This window comes from Mesocricetus auratus, unplaced genomic scaffold (assembly GCF_017639785.1).
Source record: "Mesocricetus auratus isolate SY011 unplaced genomic scaffold, BCM_Maur_2.0 Super-Scaffold_100714, whole genome shotgun sequence".
In the NCBI taxonomy this organism is placed as follows: Eukaryota; Metazoa; Chordata; class Mammalia; order Rodentia; family Cricetidae; genus Mesocricetus; species Mesocricetus auratus.
Window position 1 is genome coordinate 16,023 of NW_024429270.1, and position 20,562 is coordinate 36,584.

The following is a 20,562-nucleotide window of genomic DNA, read 5'->3' on the forward strand; positions in this document are numbered from 1 at the left end:
ATACAAACTGTCTTCATGTGCCTATAGCACAAAGAGAGATGCTCTCTCAGCCTGGACTCTTAGGGGAGTGCCTTGACCCTACCAAGAGTAAAATGACAGACTCTAGATATCCCCTATGTGGAAGGATTTGGCAATAGGGTGGGAGGGAGGGGGGAAGGGGAGTGCGGGAGGAGGGGAGGGAGAGGGAACTGGGGTTGACATGTAAAACAAGCTATTTAAAATTAAAATAAAAAATGATAAAAAAAGAGTCAAGTTAACCTGAACTTCATGGAAATTAAAAGGCTCTTGCTTAGAAGACAGCCTGTTCCTGACCACGGGTAGGCCAAGCCCTTCCTCAAATTGGCAACATACCCAGCAGCTTGGTACCGTGTGTCCCAAACGTGCAGTAAAATTTCAAAAAAAGAAAGATCCAGGAGGAAGGAGAAACTGATGAGAAGTCTGAGGAGCCACATGAGTCTCCAAAGAGAGTGAAACAAGAACACAGTGAAAAAGAGCCTGCCCATCAAGAGCCTGGAAATCCTCAGGCATTGAATCCCATGGAAGAGGGTGCATTGCACCCAGAAAACCAGGACAAGGTCAGAGACCCTCAGACAGAGGATGTCTTTGAGGTTAAATGTGAGGGTGCTGGCAGGAGTTGCAAGCGCACTTACTCCGACACACAGGACACAGTTGAGAAACAGCATAATGAAAAATGCAGAAGGTTGTTGGACCATCTTCAACCCAGTGAAGCTGCCCACTGTGGTCCTCCCAGCTCTCACACAAGACATGCGGACAACCTGAAGATCATCAAAGGCTGCATGGAAGAGCACATTCATGGATGTGAAACAACTCTGTTCCAGCCAAATCAATCCAGACATCCTGTCACAAGACACCATTCACCAGTCAAAACTGAAAAGATCTACTCCCCAAAGACACATTTTGAAACCCAAAAGACAGTTGGAGTGAATTTTGAAAACAAGAGAACAAGTCACCACCCCCAGCCTGACATTCTGGGAGGAGCTGAGACCCCAAACTCCAAAAATTGTGACACCATCTTCCACAAGAACATGGTAAAGCCTGGGGGCAAGGAGAAGCCTCTTGAGGAGCAAGAGAAGGACAGCAGCCAAGACCATGGCCCTGATATAACATCTGACATGGAGAAGGAAATCATGAGTGCACTCGCTCCAGGGCCACAGGAGGACAACCCAAGCAGTGCATTTAAACTGAACATTACTCGAGGAGACATGCAGACTCTACAGGAAAGCCAATGGCTCAATGATGACATCATAAATTTTTATGTGAACCTGCTCTCTCAAAGAAGCAAATCACCAGACTATGCTGCGATTCACACCTTTAATACATTCTTCCATACGAAACTCAAGTGTCGGGGATACAGGTCTGTGAAGAGGTGGACCCGGGCCGTGAATATCTTTGAAAAGGACATTGTCCTTGTCCCAATACACCTGGAGGTCCACTGGAATTTGGTGGTCATAGACCTACGACAGAAGACCATTGCCTACTGGGATTCCATGGGACTCAAAAGACCAAGTGTCCTGAGGATGATTTTCCAGTACCTGCAAGAAGAGAGCAAAGCGAGAAGGAATATAGATCTGGATCCTTTGGAGTGGAGGCAACACAGCATGGCGGCAGAGGAGATTCCTCTGCAGCTGAATAAGAGTGATTGTGGAGTGTTCACCTGTAAATACGCAGACTATATTTCGAGAGGCCAACCCATAACCTTCTCTCAGAAGCATATGCCTCTGTTTAGGAAGAAGATGGTATGGGAAATCCTGCATAAGTGCTTACTTTAGCAGCAGCACTCACTGGCTGCTGAGGCTGCCCTGCAGTCTTTTATAGATGCTGCAAGGACTTCAGGCAGGGTGACTAAAAGCCTTGAAACAGGTTCTAGCCTGTAAAAAGTTGGTGATGCCCCAACACTCTTCCACGTACTGCTAACTTGCAGCAAGAAAGAGCTGCATCTGAGGAAATCAATGTGATGTATGTGCCTACTACATGTTAGAAACACACAGCCCACCATCATAACATGCTGATAAGCATGCTACTTTCAAGATTTTGTGACTGATGTTAATGTTGAATTATTTTTCAGTTGTTTAATTTTTACAATTTTTCTGGTTTTGTTTGTAAGTTTTTGTTAATTTCCTTGATATTTAATGTTTTATTATTAACTTTTGTTTGAACTGTTTATTCTACTGTCAATCAGGCTAGTTGTCCTAATGTGAGTGTCTATCTGTCTTTTCCTTTAATGTTGAACACAATCCATGTGACATTGGACTTAGACCAGCTATGAACATTTCTAAAAGTGTCACAGATGTTCCAAATCACAAAATGTTCCCAAGTAAGGAGATCTGTTTACTCTTGGATTCCAATGATATTCTTATAATGGTAAATATCTATTTATATCTTAGGTCTCCTTTAATATTAGCCTCAGGCTGTGAGAGCTGTAATGAACTGTTTCTTCCAAGAGATATTCAATTTAAAGCTGTATTTATTTAAATACATATTTTGTTTGTATAAACTAAGCTAAAATTAAATATTTTCATCATTAACCTTTATAATTCTCCAACCCAATGTCCACAATTACTATGGAATAATTGGTGCCTGTTTTTATGTTGCAAATTAAACTGCTCTATTTTACATAAGAAAGTTTCAATTTAATTTTTCTTTTAATTGTACATTGTGCATCTGTTTATGAAGCTTTACTTAATAAAGTTAAGCATTGTTTGAACATACTTCGCAAGGTCTTGTCCCTGATGTTGCTCACATGGAGTCATAACTTTTTCTGAGAGAACTGGAAAGCACATTTTGTCAGCGTTGCTGTTAACTATTCATACACCTGCATGTCAGTGATCTTTGGTTTTAAGCCTTTGATGTGAAGTCTGAATACTTTATGGAGGAACCCCACTCTATCTTGGCTCCTGGGGGAGGCTCCATATTGCAGGACATGTCTGCATCCTGTAGTAAAGTTGCAGCAATGAATAACCTCAATTAATGTACGTAAGAACATGGATCTCTGGACTCCGTAAGCAAAGTCATGCAGATGCATCCCCACACACAGAGACCCATAGAGAAAATGCTCACAACTGACAACGAGTCCAACAGCTTATGGGATGACAGAAAACACTACATCCTTTGCACAATAGGGTCATTAGAATTGCTGAAGCCTATCTTGTTGCTCTCTCCCTTCTTTTTTCCTGGAATATTCCTGCACAAGTTGCCCTGTTTCTAATACAATTTGTCCTTAGTCAATTCCAGCTTTTGGACAGGGGAAACTACAACACCTAAAGAGAATTCTCTGAACCTTGATATTCAATACCATCATTGTCTGAGTATTTCCAAGTGCTACATGTGGTCATTTAAAAAATCATTACTAATTCAGTAAACTTCTAAGTATTACAAATTCAAGAATCTGTAGGCAGCTGCCTACAATGGGCCTGCAACATTACTATGGTAAAATACAATACATACTATGCATGTCTTCTTGGTGCAAAGCCAAAACATGTTGAGTAGCTTTGTTGACTTTCACAGTTGCATAAATGTTCCATCAATTGTTCTGTAACTTGCATGAGTTCCTTCCAGTAGAAATCAGGACAGAGAAAGCAGCTGATGATTCCACCGAAAATTATGAGACTGAATGTGGAGGTGACAATTAATTCAAGGACAAACTTGAAGCAAATAAGATGAACTTGATGTGCCAAAAATACACATTTGAAGGGATGTTTTGATGGATGTAGTGTATGAGGATGGTCCTTACACAGCTTTATACTCATTGACAGTTTGCAGGAACAACATTTTCTCTGTTTAAAAGTAGGTCCTATAGTTTTATTCCTGGGTGTTGTATTCAAATACACCACTTTTAGAAGTCATTGATTTTTCATAAGAAGTATAAGGGAATGCCACAGATGACTTTTCAGTTAACTGAATAGGTGATTCTTCCTATAGGTTCTATCTGGATACTGAATCTTAGTCCACAAACAGGGGAACTATTTTAAGAGTTTCTGAAGACATTTCAATATAGGGACTAGGTAGGAAAAGCATGACCCAGGGGCTGGTTCTTAAGAGGACATTATCCCTGCCTGCTTCTTGTACGAATCTCTTCCTTCTGGACCACTTAAATGTAAAGAGTCAGAAGTTGCAGTTACATACCAGTGTAGCACGAGACCTTGGAAGCCTATTAGGCCAAATGTTTCTGTCCTTTACCTGTAAGTTAATATGATTTGTATTCTTGGTAATTATTCATTCTTTGTTTTTCTTCCCAATGTTCCCTAGAAGTGAACTTCTTAAATGGATGTCCAATGTCCTATGCATAGTGTTAGCTCCAAAACCATATACATACATGCAAGAGTAAATGGACACAACTAGCTTTATATACTTATTGTATCATATGCCTATATATGCTTCTTTATTTATAAAGGCAGCAATAATAAAAGAGGACATGAATTTTTGGATGGATTGGAAGGGTTTCAGAGAAGAGGGGATCAAGGATGTGAGTATATTTCAACTGAAAATAAACTTACTGTAACAAAAGAGAGAGATACTCCATGAGCAAGCCATGGGGAGCAAGAGACCATGCAGCACACCTTAACACTCTGTGCTTCAGCTCCTGCCTCAAGCATATAATATAGTCCTGGTGTCCATGGATGATGGATGGTCACTGGTAACGCAAATAAAAGCTCTCCTTCCCCAGTAGCCTTTGCTCAGGGAGCAAGAGAGACAAAGAAACATAACTTTCCTTTTAAAAATCATCTCACAGACATGCAAAAGTAAGCACTACACCACATGCAAAACATCAGTCTTTCCAACTTCCAGGGAAGGCAGAAGGCACAGGGAACAGGTCCTTTATCCACCCTCCATAGATATACAGAGAATACCAAAGCCATTAAGATGAAAGCTAAGACAGGTTCCTATGGGACAAGTGCTGCTTAGACAGTTATTTCCTTTATCCTATGTACTTATTAGTATTAAGTGCACTGTTGTATAGTTACAATTGTTTTTTAAAGATATCATAATATATTTTTCTTTTGTTAGTATTTCATTTTCCTTTCCAACAGACAACCTCTGTACAAATACACACTCTTGTGTTGATTATGTAATGCATTAGTAAATAACGGGTGTACTGTGATAGACTAATTATTTCATTCAAACACATGTATCACCTACTTTCTCTTCAGTCAGTGTAATGAACATTCAATTCACATGGCCAATATGTGGCTGCTGTCCTTAATCGCCAAACAAGTGTGGGAAATGCTGAACACAGAAGTATTAAGCAAGTTTCTTCACTGCAGGCCAGTCTCAGAATTTTACTATGGTAGTGCTCACTGTGAGTGTGCAATGAGTAGATAAAACATATGGTTGTTGAAAGATGATCACCGGGTGCAGTGTATTATAATGCTAGTGTGTGCAAAGTACTGGACTCTATCCTGGGCACTAAAAAGACTTTGATTGTCCAAGGAAGAACGTTTCCTTTATATGAGCCTCTTTTCCCTGCGGATGCCCATGTTGTTCAATACAGCTTTACATATTTGCAGGTTTTCATGCTCTTCTTGGTCTGGTAAGTATCATAGTGACCAATGGACATTATCAGACTCCCCTTTCATCACTCTATACCCCACACAATCATAACATACTAGTTAGAGACATTCCTATTAGTGTGTAGAAAATGCACGTGAAGAGCAGTCCTTGGTCTAAGCACTTTGGAAACTGAAACAAGTACGTGAGACTCTCATGCCTAGAGTAACATCTGGTACAGCTTTGCCTTGTGGATCTTCAGCCATCTTTGGAGCCACCCTTCCTTTATCATTGGATTTATCAGATTGTTGCCTTCCACCTTCCTTCCAGCATCCTCCTTATGGACCTACAAGTCACAGAAAGACCAGAAACTCTTTTGAAGATTGGATCAGTGTCACTTCTTCTGATTGACAATATGGGTCCCATCATATTCTAAGGAGTTATTAAAAATTTCAACTTAATTTGCTTTGTATAGTTTAAACCTCATTAAGAAATTTGAAACTCTTTAGAAATGAATGAGTCCTGGGCTCAAGATGCAGCTGGCAGAAGAACATTTTTCTATTGTGTTCAAGGTCCTGGGTTCCCTTCATAGCACAGCAAATGGAACAAAATAAAAAAGAAGGAAAAAGTAAAGTTGCTGAAAATTTGTAACTATCCAGGTTCAGTGGAACATTGCTTTAATACCCACACCCAGTGGACATGGGTAGATCTCTGTGATTTCTGGGATAGCTGGATTGTCCAATAAGGTCCTGAAAACGCCTACTTCTTAGAGATGAATAAGTCCTAAAGTAAGAAAGTTAATTGGCCAATAATTCAGAGCACAGCTTCGGATGCTATGAAACAATATCGGTTTTATCACAGCTGCTCAGTGTTACTTACTGAAAACCATTCACTGTGTTAACTGTGAAATCTCAACTGACAAGCATGCTTCATTGTTGCAGGAAGCCTGTTCATGGAATCTGATGGAGATTTGCAGAGTCAAGGAGGAAGGAGGCCACCAGCATCCCATTAGAAGGATGAGGTGGAGGATGATGGTACAGATGGGTACCACTAAAGACCAGGGGACTGTTCCTTGTCCTGAGAACTTCCACTGCAGCAACAGCCTCAGCTCTGTGTGCTTTAGCCCATGCTCATTTGTATAAAGGCTTTCTGAATAAGGGACTCGGTGTCATGATTTAAGTTCTCCTCCAACAGACTGGGACAATAGCCTGCTGACCAGTTCTGGACTAATGACCATATATGAGTAGTGCTTGGAGCTATGATAATATTATTGAGAAAAAAATCAAATACAAGGAGCAGTGATGTTCAAAACCTCATAAAACAATAAAAATGTCTTAGTTCCTAAAGCTACACAGAGAAACTCAATCTCAACAAACCAAAAATTAGACAGATAAGATAAAAAGTGAGAGAAAGAACAGATAGATAAGTCAATGAATGGATGAATATATAAATAGATAGATAAATAAATAAATAAGAAACCAAGGTGTTGTATCCCAGGAGGAAACTTGAACATTTAATGATGAAAGACCTGCCTGTTAACAATCAAAGGAGAATGAAGAAGTAGAGTTGTGCTAGGGAGGAAAAATACTTGAACTCCACCACTGTCTCCATCCTAGACCCAACTCATGCAAAATGATCACTGGGTATCTGGTAGGGATAATGATAGGAATCAGTCATACTTAGAGTGGAGCTACTATTCATCCAGCTCTGTGTAAACATTATGGCCTTTCCTGGTTCCTCTCAAATATTTCTCAAAAGCTCTGGACCTGGTTTTTCAAAATGATAAGGTAATGACATCCCTAATGCAAAACTCTTCTACTTCGAGATTTGAAGTTTGTAAAGACTTTTATACTCTGAGCATTCACTCCTGTAGTCAGAGATGAACAAGTTTTTAGTGCTGACCAAATAAATACATTCTGAGAGGGAGGAAATCAGCATTAGGTGTCTGTCTTAATATCATCATCTATTGTATATATAAGTAATTTCAGGCAGTGTGATTGTGCTGTAGGGAAAATGTGCTCAACAAAATGTAGAGCTATGGACATCATTCAGCTATGATGGTAAGATATCATATAATAAAAGACTTGCAACAATTGGTAGTTAGTTTGCATTGATAGAGAATTAACCAATGACTTCATAGATGAGGAGATCCCTGAACCCTATCCCCGTTATTGAGATTAAGGGTTGAGGAGTAAGCAGTTGGTGATATTATTTGGAAAGAAAAGCATTCCAGGGAGAAGAATGATTTTATTCTGCCTGACTGCAAATATATTTACAAAATTCCATTCAAATTTTAGATATGCGTGAACGTGAAAAGTACTTTTACACATATACAGATCTCTTATCTATCCAGTGGGTGGGTATGGTTCAAATTGTTTGTTTCTTCAATTTAATTTCTTTAACAATGTGGTGTTTTATAGCAAAATACTAGGTAAGAGGAAAACTCTGATGTTTTGGACACTGTATCACATGCAGATCTGGTTGGCCTTGAATTATGCTCCTTATTTTATTTTATTTGGCACAATATAGCCCAAGCTTCCTTCCAATCTGCTATGTAGATGAGGTTGATGTTGAACTCCTGATGCCCCTGTTTCTACCCACCCCCAGTTTATAGGCAGTTGCTCCACAAATAGTTTCCTTCACTGCTGGAGTCTAGACCCAGGGTTTAGTGCCTTCCAGCTAAACACTCTCCAGCTGAACTCCAGTCCACAGGATTTGGTTCTGTTTTTCTGCACAGGAGGTTAGGCTGTGATTTTCTGACTCTAAGGAAGCAGTGGGGTAGGACTCACCACTGAGACCTCTGGGTCTGGGGCTCAGGTCTAGGCTACCCTGACTGCAGGTTCATCTGTCTAAGGTAACAGTACACAGTGAAGCTAAAGAATGTCTGATGCAGAAGCTGAACGGGAAGGTCAGAGCCAACTGGGAGAGACCTCATGTGCCACGCTGAGCTTCTGGACACAGTACTTGAACAGCAGGGAGCCTTTGAGGTAGAGAAGAGCCATGCTTAGATTTGTGCATTGTCATGATAACTGACAGATCAGATGGATGTGTCAATTTGTGCAGAGTGAGAGTAGAAGCAGGGAGATTGTGTAATTGACAATCAGAGTCACATTAATGAGATTGCTTCAAATCTACCTGGGATTCATTTCACCCATGTAGCTGTTGGAATTCATCCCTTTTTTGTACCTGAGAAAAGCAATGTAGCAGAAGAGACTGAACCACTAGAAATGAATCAATTGTCTGATCCTAGAACTGAGCCCCAGACACAGAGGATTCAATGGTGAGTCCTAGCCCTACTGTTTCTTTAGAAAAATAAAGAAAGAAAGCAAAAAGAAATGAAAAATCATCTTCATAATGTGTTAGTCCTGGATCCCTGAAATTGAAGAGTTCTTACTAAGATAATTGTTTTAAATTACTTAACAGAAGGGACTCTGGCTTAGGCTTTTTCTGGTGTTACACTTCTATTGCTAGGAAGGTCAACAGTACCAAGGCAATGTATAAAAGAAAGCATTTCACTAGAGAGTTGCTTACTTTTCAGAGGGTGAGATCTTTGCCATCCTCAAAGCTAGCATCAAGGCAGTCATGGGGCTAGAAGTGCAGGTGATAGCTTAAAATCCAGACAAGATGAAAACATAGACAGAAAGATAGAAGACCAAACATTCAAAGGTAAAAGCCTAATGAGGCCATTCTCGTTCAAATCACCACAGGCCAAGAGTTAAGCTTTCTAGGGATTTTTTAAAAAGGGTAAATACTTCCTGAAAGGAGTTGAGAACCACTCCGGATACCCAAAGAAGCCCCGACTACATCACCAACAAAGCCAAATGCCAATCTTTTGAACACACCAAGTGCATGGCATCACTAATATAATCTTTCCTAATTAGCTGGTGTGTTATAGTTCTTATTTTGAGAGACTTGCTATGTGGCCCAGCTGTCCTGAATCTCATGGCAATACTTTTGACTCCTCCACCACACCCAGTATTAATCAACTTTAACAGAAAACATTTTAAAATTCTTGGAGAATTTCTTACCCATCTCTGATTTCACTATGGTATCTGTACTACAAATTTATTTTGCTGTTGTGATAAGATATGATGAGAAAACCAACAAAAGATATAAAGGGTTTTCATGGGGGATGTCCTTCTGTATGCTGTGAATATATGTTTCTCTTATTGGTTGATGAATAATGATGTTTTGACCAATGAACAGGAAGGATGTAGTCAGGTAGAAGAATAGGTTGGGCTACCAGACTAGAAGAATTCAGGGAAAAGGAAGGTAAAGAGGGGTTGCTAAGGAGCACAAGTGAGGCCATGTAGCTGCCCATGAACTAAGAGGACTGGACATAACCAGCAAGCCCAAGACCACAGATATGGGTTAATACGTACTAGAAAGCTAGTCAATAAGAAGCCTGAGCTGTCTGAGAAGCACTTTATAATTAATATAACCACCCTGTATTTATTTGGGACTGGGGTGTAAAGGCAGTCCTGAAACTTCCATCTTAAGGGTTTAATCTAACTTTCAATGGAGGGGCTTTCACTCAGGAAAAAAGGCATGGCAGCAGGAGACTGGGGTATTTTATCCACTGTAGAGAGTCAGGGAGAGACGAATGCTCATATTTAGGTTTGTTTGCCATATTGCTCAGTCCTGGACCCAAGACTGTGGCATAGAGACACACATGGTTAAGGTGAGCTTTGCCATTCCAATTAACCTAATCTAGAGATTTGTTTGCAGGCATGGTCAGAGCCTTATCTCCTGGATGATTCTGAATTCTACCCATGACAACATTAATGATTACAGTATCCAATCCAAAGTCAATATCATAAGTAGACTGTACATGACTTAATATCACTACATTTGAGCATTACTCTCTAAGGTGAACATTCTGCACACACTCTCACAAGAACCACACAAGGTGGATCCCACTGCCTTAATGTTACAAATGAGAATCTGGAGACCCAGTGTTCAGTATCTAAAGTCTAACAAGAACGTAATTCCAGAGCACATCTTCTTGCTTCTGGGTTCACTCCTCTTCCCACTATCTATTCCCTGCATGCCTGTAATCTCTTGACTGGGTATCAGGTTCACATACTGTAAGAAGAGCTCTTCTAATCCTGGTTGTAAATCAATGGATCTTGTCCCTCACACTGTTGCCCACTGTAATTATCTTTCTCATATATATGAGCCAAATTTATTCCCCAATTTCATTATTCTGAGTGGCTGAGACTTAAAGACTAGAAAGTAATGGTGACCCAGTTTCCATTGGCCACATGAACTTTGATTCCCACATTAATTCTGTGTGATTTTTATCCACCTTAGTGGTTGCTGTTTTCTTAGCCCTATGTTGTTATCCAATGCCATCTAATTTACATATTTTCACTCTTCAGAGGTATGTTCTAAGACAAATGCCTGATGGAGAGATTCCTGACATTTCTTAATGGCCCAAGTTACCAAAAGTAGAACTCCATGTGCCATTTGACCATTTAATTATGGAACAAGGAGGAGTATTCAACAGGGGCCTGACAGTCACAAAGTCTCACTTCCTGAAGAATTTCTTTGAGCCTGTGGGAAATAATTGCACTGGGTTTGTGTGTGTTTGGGGGGTATATGCACCTCTATGTGTGGAGAAAATAGGTTGACATCAGCTGTCTTCCTCAGTTCCTTCCACAGGGTCTCATTCTGATCCAAGAGTTCTCGAACTGGGCTAGATTGATTGACCAGTAAACCCCAGGGATTTCCCTGACTCTGCCTTCTCAGCAGTCAGATGACAGACACACACCATCACACTGAGAATTTTCCTCTTTTGCTAGCAATCCAATTTCTGATCCTCATGCTTTTATACTTGACCCACTGATCCATCTCCCCAGACTCTGAAACACCATTTGAAAGTAGTAAATGCCACATTCATTCTTGGGTAAAAATTTACTTCAATGAATTTCATATCTGATGTGGACCATTCTGTGAGTCACATTGAATGAAAGGGTAAATTTTTGTCCCAACCAGGGAGGACTAATATAAGGTGGGTAAAACCCCAACAACATTCTACTTTAAATCCATGGATCAGGAAAGTGCATCAGGACACAGACTGCTCTGAACATCCATTATCTATGGCCTGGTCTTCCCAAGATCATGGCTTCTCAAAATTTTGCACATTTGACTTCAGTGAATTGCATTTTGGGATTGAGTCCTGGGAAATTTTGAAATGTTTAGACTTATTATTTATCATAAACAACAGAATCAATTTAGATTATCAGTTCTCAAACTTGCATTCTTGACACTTGAGGGTCAATGAAAGACACGTTCATATGGGGTTGCATATAAGATATCCTATATAGCAGATATTTACATTACAGTTCATGGTGGGCCTGTGTTTCAGTGCCTGGGGACCACCATTGAGACTCCCCTCCCATCAGGAGTCTATGTACCCCAGCTTCCTGGTCTTCTTCTCCACCCACAGGACCAGGTAAACCTGGCCCTGTATTGGGCCTGCATTCCAGTGTCTTGGGACTGCCTGGGGATTGCCACTGAGCCTCCCCTCCTGGAGGGAGCCTACGCACACCAGATTCCTGGTCTTCTTCTCCACCCACGAGACCAGGACTAGGACCAGGAAGAGAAGAACTACCAGAGTATTGGACTTGTTTTCACCCACCAAAAGGGAACTCTGCTCCCCTAACCATCAGGCCAGGAAGAGGCTCTTTCTGCGCCCATTAGAAGAAGGGATTGGAAGGAGACAATACAAAAACACACTCAGCAACAGAAAAACAAATATGACACTACCAGATTCTAGAGACTCTACACCAGCAAGACTCTAACATTCCAATGCAAATGAAGCAGAAGAGAATGACCTTAAAAACAACTTCAATAAAACTGATAGAGGCTCTCAAAGAGGTTATGGGAAAATCCCTTAAAGAAATTGAAGAAAAAACAAACCAAAAAATTGCAAGAAATGGAAGAAAATACATTATAATTCATGACAGTGGGAAAATTGCAATAATGAAGTAGCAATAACGCAATTTTATGGTTGGGGTCACCACAAATGAGGAACTGTATGAATGGGTCATGGCATTAGGAGGTTGGAAACCTCTGATTTAGAGTCTGCAATTTAGACTTTGCATTTAAGATGGCACTTGTAAACATGTATGTGCACATGAGCCTCCTGGAGATCTTGTCCTAATTCCTGGCTGATGACTCTGGATGGAAGCCTGAGAATCTCAATTCCTATAAGCTCATAAAAGGCTGTCATAAATTTAATTTTTAGAAGAGAAGAAACCTTAAAGTCTGACTATTGAGTGGGGGGAAGTTCTAAAGATGGACCTCTTCTTGTGAATCTTACCTAGCAGCTAGAGGACATTAACACATTATATTTATGAAATTCATTACTCTGGTAACAATGAAGATGTTGGCAAGACTTTTTTCATTTTATGTGTTTCTGAGCAACTTATTGTTTCTTCAGTAAATTTTTATTTTCAGCTTTTTATTTGTAACACTCAAACACTAATTCTCAAAGATTTATAATCAGGATTAAATTCAATGTGTGTCCAAAGCACTTAACACCGAGTCTGCTATATAAAAAATGCCAGTAAACACTTTATGTAGTCAGTGTCATGATGACTATGCTCATACAAAAGCTTAATGTCTGAACTTACACAACAGTCACTGCTGAGGTAGATGATGTCAGAGCCTCCTTCACTACTCTGTCTTCATCTTGGATCTTCTTGGTTTGGTTGAGAACCGATTGATTTACTGTCATTATTATATAGGTTTTTCTGAATTTCTGTAAGCATTTTGAAATATTCTATGGCCCCAAATCTATTGACTGCCTTGGGCCAGGGAGTTGGTATTTGTTCTTGTTATTGCTTTGTTGTTATTGGGTGTGAGACGACAGGGTGTTACTGTGCCACCTTCAAGAGTTAGGTGAATACTGTGTGGTCCACAGTGTCCTTGGATTTTCAGCAATCATTCTGTCTGAGCCTCCCAAGTGCAAGGAGGACACATGCTGCTCTTCAAAGCTTATTCAGGTCAATTCAAATCAACAATATTCATTGGGTAGTTGTGAGGCTAAACCACGTGGCACTCCTGATGCTTGGAATTTTTTCTGAACATAAAGATTGTATTATGGCCTTCAGCCGTATGATCTTTGAACCCAGAACCCATTGTCTGTTGTAAATAAAATGAAATGTTCAAGAACCTCTTTGGACTAGTCACATGAAAGCTGAGTTGACCCAGTTCATATTTAGAGCAAACCTTCACTCTCTGGCACTATTACTCAGTGGGCTTACCCAACCAATTGGTTTGCTGGTGGGCAAGCCAGAAATTTAAGTTTGTGTTTTAAAGGTGCTTGGGTCAGAGCAACAAAATCTTGGTGAAAGGATCCATATGAATACTCAAGTTTCCTAGGAAGAGACAAGGAGACAGAGTGGGAAAGACAAGCTCTAGAACAGTATTTCCAGCTAAAATCTAATGTCCTTTCCAAGACAGGAGCAGAGGATGAAACAATAAAGGGACTTCACATGAAGCTCTGCATTGGTGAAGCAGGAGACTTGATGCTAGAAAGGACAAAAAGAAAAGAAAGGGACCATATCAGGGGAAAGGAGAAAGTAAAAAAGAAATAGAAATGTTATTCTCAAATGTTTAAGTGCATGATTAAGCACTGCTCTCCCGCCAAATCCTTGAATCTGATATTAGAGAAAATTATTTAAAGCTAAAATATACAGAACTTTAATCCTCATTTCATATGAATGGAAGTTGCTATGTCAGAGTTTCAGGCATGTGATAGAATCATCTGCTTCATTTTTCACACACTTTACAGTAAAAAAAATCTGACTTCTTGCATCTCATATCTGTACTCTTTGGACTCCACCTGTGAGTTCTGAGTAGGACAATGGTTTTCTGTTCTTAGACTACTATGTCTTACCATGTGACTTCTGCACAGTGTGGTTGGAATATGATATTCCATGAACCCATAATAATGAAAGTATTAAATCCCATCACTTATTTTAAACCATTGTGTTAGCACACAAAGGAAAACAGCAAAAGTAAGGCCGGACCAGAAATGCCAGCTGTAATTCAATAGTCAGAATGAGATGTGGGTTAGTAAGTGCCCAGAGAAAAGTGAGACAAACCATGTCTTATCAAAGGAGGATAACCTCTGCCCATAATTTAGAAAGCAGAGGGCAACCTTGGAAGTCTGTTTTATTTTGTTAGAAGATTGTTATAGACTGCCTTGTTTTCACATCTTTTCTAGAGACAAAATCTTTAAACTTAGTCTTCATTTGCTGTATTGATATGTGTTCTGGAAGTAAAGTGTGAGGGTGGGAGTAAGCAGGCAATGGGAAAAAGAGAGAAATAACAAAGGCTTCCTTCATCTCTGCCCTTTGTATTGGATGCCACCAGAACTGGTAGCCCAGAATTAGGGGAATCTTCACACCTCAAGCCACCCAATGAAGAGAAATCACTTTGAGGTGTATCTATAACCTTGGGTTCATTCCATTCCAGATGTAGTCACTTGACAAACTAGAATAACTCTGGAAACTACACAGCAAGCCTGTTTCAAGATGAGAAACTGAAAGAAATGGTAGTTTATGGTGACTGTGGTTTGCAGGCTTTGGATTTGAGACAGTACTTAACTGCAGCCCCTATGCTTGATTCTTGATGTCTTGTGTTTATTCGTGTCTCTTAATATAACGGAACTCATAATGAAATAGGCAGAGTCTGTTGTCTACTTTAACATCTTTAATGTTTTCTTCCACATTTATGGGAGCTTTGCCTGTATTATCTCTGTGCACCACAAGCTTGCCTGCTGCAAATAAGAGCTGAAGAGGGCTCAGGTGGCTGAGAATTTGTGAACCCCAAGATTGGTTATGAGAATTAAACCTGGGATTTCAGAAAGAGCAGCAAGTGTCCTTAACCACTGAACCATCTCTACTTTTATTATGAATGTATTTAAATATAATACCAGTATCTAAACTAGAAAATGTTTCCAACAAATGCTACAAGCCTGGGAATTACAGAGAAAGGTAAAAGATGGAATTACAAGTGCCACCATGCCAATATTTCAAGTCTGCCTTATCTATGATTCATTAGAGAAAAATGCGTGTGGCAAGCAGGATTTCTAGGGTGAAAGTGCTTGCGAGGTAAGACTATGAACCTGAGTTCTACCCCTGATGTCCACAGGGCATTGAGAGACTCAGGTCCTAAAAGATTTCCTCTTGGGTCTCCAAAAACATGCTGTGACACATACATGCATACATGTGTGGACACACAACACACACACACACACACACACACACACAGACACTGGGAGAGAGAGAGTCACACATAATTATAATTTAAAATATAAAAACTTGAATCTAATGAAGGCTCTGTATTGTTGTGAGGCATCTACATGAGAAGACTACTCAGACACAGGTTCAAGCCTTTTGGAAGTCTTTATTACCTGGCTGGCAACCACACTGGGTTTTCAGCATCCCAGCAAAGTCACAAGTCTTTCTCAGGGTGAGTTTTTAGGTACAAACAACATCTCCTGGGTGGACATACTTCAGGTACAAGAACAGATAACTGGATGTGGGATAGAAAAATCCAAATAGCAAGTTAGTACATTTAGAGACTTTCACATAACTATTGGCATTGATGGACTAGGACTCTGTGTTTTGTTTTAGCAGGTGGTGAATAGTGGGTATGTACGGAGTAGTGTGGTCTGAATGATACTTCCATCATGGAGTCACTTGTGCTAAGGTCTGGGGCCCTGTTACAGTGTTAGGTGATTTTGCCCCACTCTAGTAATGAAAGTGTCCTTCAGTTATATTAGGTAGGCCAGGTGTAGAAATAGTGGCTATGAGATTGGATGGATCCTGTGCATTTTACACTTACACATTTCATATTATTATGGATTTACCACGATAAGGTTTTCTCCAAAGTTAAATAACAGTTTAAATCTGATGTTCTGTCAAATGTTTGACTCTTTAGCAGGTTCCCTTTTATATAGGATCAAAGAACTCTCAGCCTATTGGCTACCTCGTTATGGCTTTAAAGGTGCACAGTCAACAGTATCAGAAGCAACAGTAAGGCTAGAGGTTCTGCAACATCAAAAAGTACAGATTCCAGCCAAGAGCAACCAGATAATGAGAACAGAAACCATGGACTGCCTTCATGCAGTCTTTCCCCTTCTATGAGGTGTTGTTCATGCATAGCCAAATTAGCTCTAAGGATCCCTAAACAGTTTGTTTAAAAACAGCATGTATCCCCCAAAGCAATATGGTAATCCCATATTCTGTATACCTCAAGTCAAGTGTCCTTCCATATTGTAAGTCTACCTCAGCTAAGGAATCCACCTGTTCCTCTAACTTAGCAATAATAGACTTTTCCAATGCAAATAAATCTGGGGTCATCTCTCTTCCTATATTCCTGTAGTTAGAGTCAGCCATGCTATGCTGGTTGCACCAAGAGTGGCTCCATATGTTCTTAATCCTGAATTTTCTATGTGAGGTATATGCTTCTAAAGGGGTAGAAGGCGTTTACACCATGGATTCCAAAACATTAAATGAGGCAGTGTAATCAGACATAATCACATACAATATATTAATATCACTAGGATAAGACCTCAGTCAGTCTTTTCTTACGTGGACCTTTGCTGATCCTGGTACTGGTCCATCTCTCTGGAGCTGGATTATTGGCTTCCCCTACAATTAGGCCTTCTTATTTCCCTGTGATGGTCTTCATTCAGGAGTGTTGGATTGAGGTATGGAAGTATCTCTTTTGACAGCAGTGTAGGTCATCAGCATGGCCAGATAGGTTCCCTTCCAGCAAACAATTAATTCAGCACTTCCATATTTCTTGACCCATACGTTATCTCCTGTCTAGAAGGAAGGTGGATTAGGTACTGGACTCTGGAGGGCAGACTTAACTGAGGAGATCAAAACCACACGAGTCTGCTGCAAAGCCTGCACAGTTTGAAGCAAATGATGATTAGGAATTTCAATAGCTAGTTCCATTCCTATGTGCGGGAGGATAGTAGGAGGACTTCCAAAAAAATGATTTCAAATGGAGTAAGTCCTGTTACATAAGGAGTACAGTGAAGCCTAAGTAGGGCAATGGGAAGAAGCCCCACCCATCCTTCACCAGCCTCTAAGGTTAATTTAGTTCAGGTCTCCTTTAGGGTCCAGTTTATCATGTTTACTGTCCTGAACTATGAGGATGGCATGCACAATATAATTTCCAATTGATCCCCAGAACATCAGAAATACTTTCACTGGCCTTAGTTATAAAGGCCAGTGAAAGTATTAATCTGACACTATGGACAATGGTGGTCAAGGCCTAGGTATTATCACTCTTAAATGTTTCTTAGATATATTCTAAGCAGTCTTGGTGGGAAAGCACCCTACCCATCTAAAAATGTGTCTATAAAAAGAACAAATCACTGTATCCTTATTGTCCTGGCCTGACTTCTGTAAAATCTACCTTGCAGAATCTACCTGTTCCTGGACCTTGTTTCCTAATCCTTGGGACTAGTACCATACCTAGGGAAGCATTTTGTTGTTGCTTTTGACAGTCTTGACATCTGGAAACGATTTCTCATATCATCTGGTCCATTTTGTGAAAAAGAATATTTTCCTCATTGAGTCCATTAACCTGTTTTTCCCATGTGAGTCTCTTCATGGAGTTGATGAGTCAAGTGTCTCCCAGTGCTATGCAATTGTCCTTTCATCAGTTTGTTTATGCCAAACTTGAGGGGTAATATTCTTCTGTATACAGCTTCTTTGCTGGACACAGATGATGCAGTCTTCTTCTGAGTGACATGGCTTGCTAAACAGGAAGAGTTTGGAATGGAAACAGTCATTTCACTGCTTTAAAGGCAGTATCTCTGGCGGTCTTGTCAGCCATACTATTTACAATTGCCTCTATGAATATCTTTCATGTTGACCAGGACAGTATATGATACCAACTAGTCTGGTGATTGAAATTGTTAACTAACAGGTCCAACATCACCATCTTATTTTTTAAACCATTTCCTCTGCTCCTAGGAGGCCTGTCTGCAGGTAAACAGCCAATGCACATGTGCAGTGACACAGGCATATCTACTCTCAGCACATATAATTATAGTCTTTCCTCTTCCCAACTTGAGAGACTCAGTGAATGCACCAAACTCTCCTTTCTGAGGTGAAATTTCTGGGGAAGGGCTCTGTGCAAACTGTGTGATCCACAGTCATTTCAACTGCTCCAGGATACTTTGTTCTTCCCTAGGTGAAGCTGCTGCAACCAGAAAACCTGAAAATGTTACCAAGACTGATAAATCGCATGGGACATCTGTCAGGTCTGACTACTGTCCCTGAATCATGGTAGTGACCTGGAGGCAGTCAAATTGAATGGCATCATCATGTGTTCTGGCAGTAACAGCCTGGACTCACAGTGGGTTTGCGATGAATTTTGATTATTGGCTGATCTAAGAACAAGGCCTGATAAAGGGCTAGAGGAGAGTTAGTCATCCATCCATCTGGAGTTCCCCTCAAGAGAGCCTCCACCTCATGTGGGGCCATGATCAAGAGATCTTCCCCCAGAGTCTGCTTGTTCACTTCTTTCTCAGGAGCACTATGGTGTCTATGAAACTCACTCATACTGTCATCTTGCTGCTACTAGACTCAGTTTCTTAGAGAGGTAGTTACAGTACAATGTCAGGGTCTTGGTGTTTGTGTTAGGCCCCTGGGCAATGCCTTTCCTCTCATCCACAAATGGGTGGAATTGGAATCATTTTGCTTTGTCAGGTACCGCTGATGTTGAAGCCCAAACAGAGGCTGCTTAATCTCTCAAAGGCCTTCCTCTCTGTTGGAGAACAGCCAAGGCTTCCTCAGTGCCCCAAGGGGAACTTGTAATACTTTGTCCAACTCAGCAAAACTGAGTATACAGAGCCAGCAATATCTTACTGTCTAAGAAACTCATAGTATTGTCTTTGTGTCTCAGGAGTTGGGATCTGAGTAATTGCCTGGATTCTGTGATGAGAAAGCAATCTCTTCCATTCCTGCATTTCATCCCCAGGTACGTTGTCTTAAGAGTAGAGAGCGAAACACTTTTGGCGGAGACCAGATATCCCTGTAGTTGCAGTCTTTCCAATAGCTGCTCTATGGTGCAGGCACAGTCCTCCTCAGATTTTGCGGTCAACAGGAGGTCATCTATGGATTGCAGGAGAGTGACACTTTCAGTGTTGGACCTGAATGCCTGCAGATCTCTGTGGTGGGCTTCATCAGAAAAAGTTGGAGAATTTTTAAATCCAGGAACAAACTAATCCATTTCAATTGGCCTTTAGTCTCTTTTTACATATCTGTCGATTCAAGACAAATATCAATTGCTTTATACAGCCAGAAAACACATTGAAGATGACAACTTTCAGATCTACCAGTGGGTAGAGCTGCCTTTAGAGTGGAGGAGTTGAAAAGGGAGTGAACTCTGTTGGAGAAAGGGACATAGATCATAATTGACGGGTGACATTCTCTCCAATCATTCCTCTCAGTCTGGGTGCCCTTGTTTTTCTCCTCAGGGTCTCGGACTGGTCTATAATCGCCTGTTCCAGGTTTTTGGATGGGCAGCAATGGAGTATTCCAAGGGAGGCAGCAAGGGACCATGTGCCAGTTTCAAGCAGTCTGTTGTAATGGATTTGGATTCGATGTTTTGCTTCCCAAGTCAGGGATTTGTTTTACCTTGAGAGGAGTAGCATTGCTTTTCAGATCCACTTTGTCAGGGTTTGGTGGAATGCTAGTCCTGGTGGGTTTGTTTCAGTGCAGAAAGAAGGAAATTATTAATCTAAGACTTTTACCTGGGCGGTGGTGGTGCATCCCTTTAATCCCAGCACTCAGGAGGCAGAGGCAGGCGGATTTCTGTGAGTTCGAGGCCGGGCTGGTCTGACAGCCTCCAAAACAATACAGAGAAACCCTGTCTCATAAAACCAAAAAAAAAAAAGACTTTTGATAATTCAGACTCTTAATCCATGAATATGCAGGCCACAATGTACGAATGCCCTAGTTAACTAGAATCTACATGCAGTGCGCACTATTAAGAGAAATGCTAAAGGAGCCA

At 40.6% G+C, this 20,562-nt stretch overlaps 1 protein-coding gene across 1 annotated transcript; it reads left to right on the plus strand.

Moving 5' to 3' along the window:
- Positions 1-536: 536 nt before the first annotated feature.
- LOC101840389 (sentrin-specific protease 2-like) lies at positions 537-1,790 on the plus strand. The gene has a single exon (XM_040740813.1). The coding sequence runs from the start codon at positions 537-539 to the stop codon at positions 1,788-1,790; it is 1,254 nt and encodes a 417-aa protein (XP_040596747.1).
- The last annotated feature ends 18,772 nt before the right edge of the window (positions 1,791-20,562 follow it).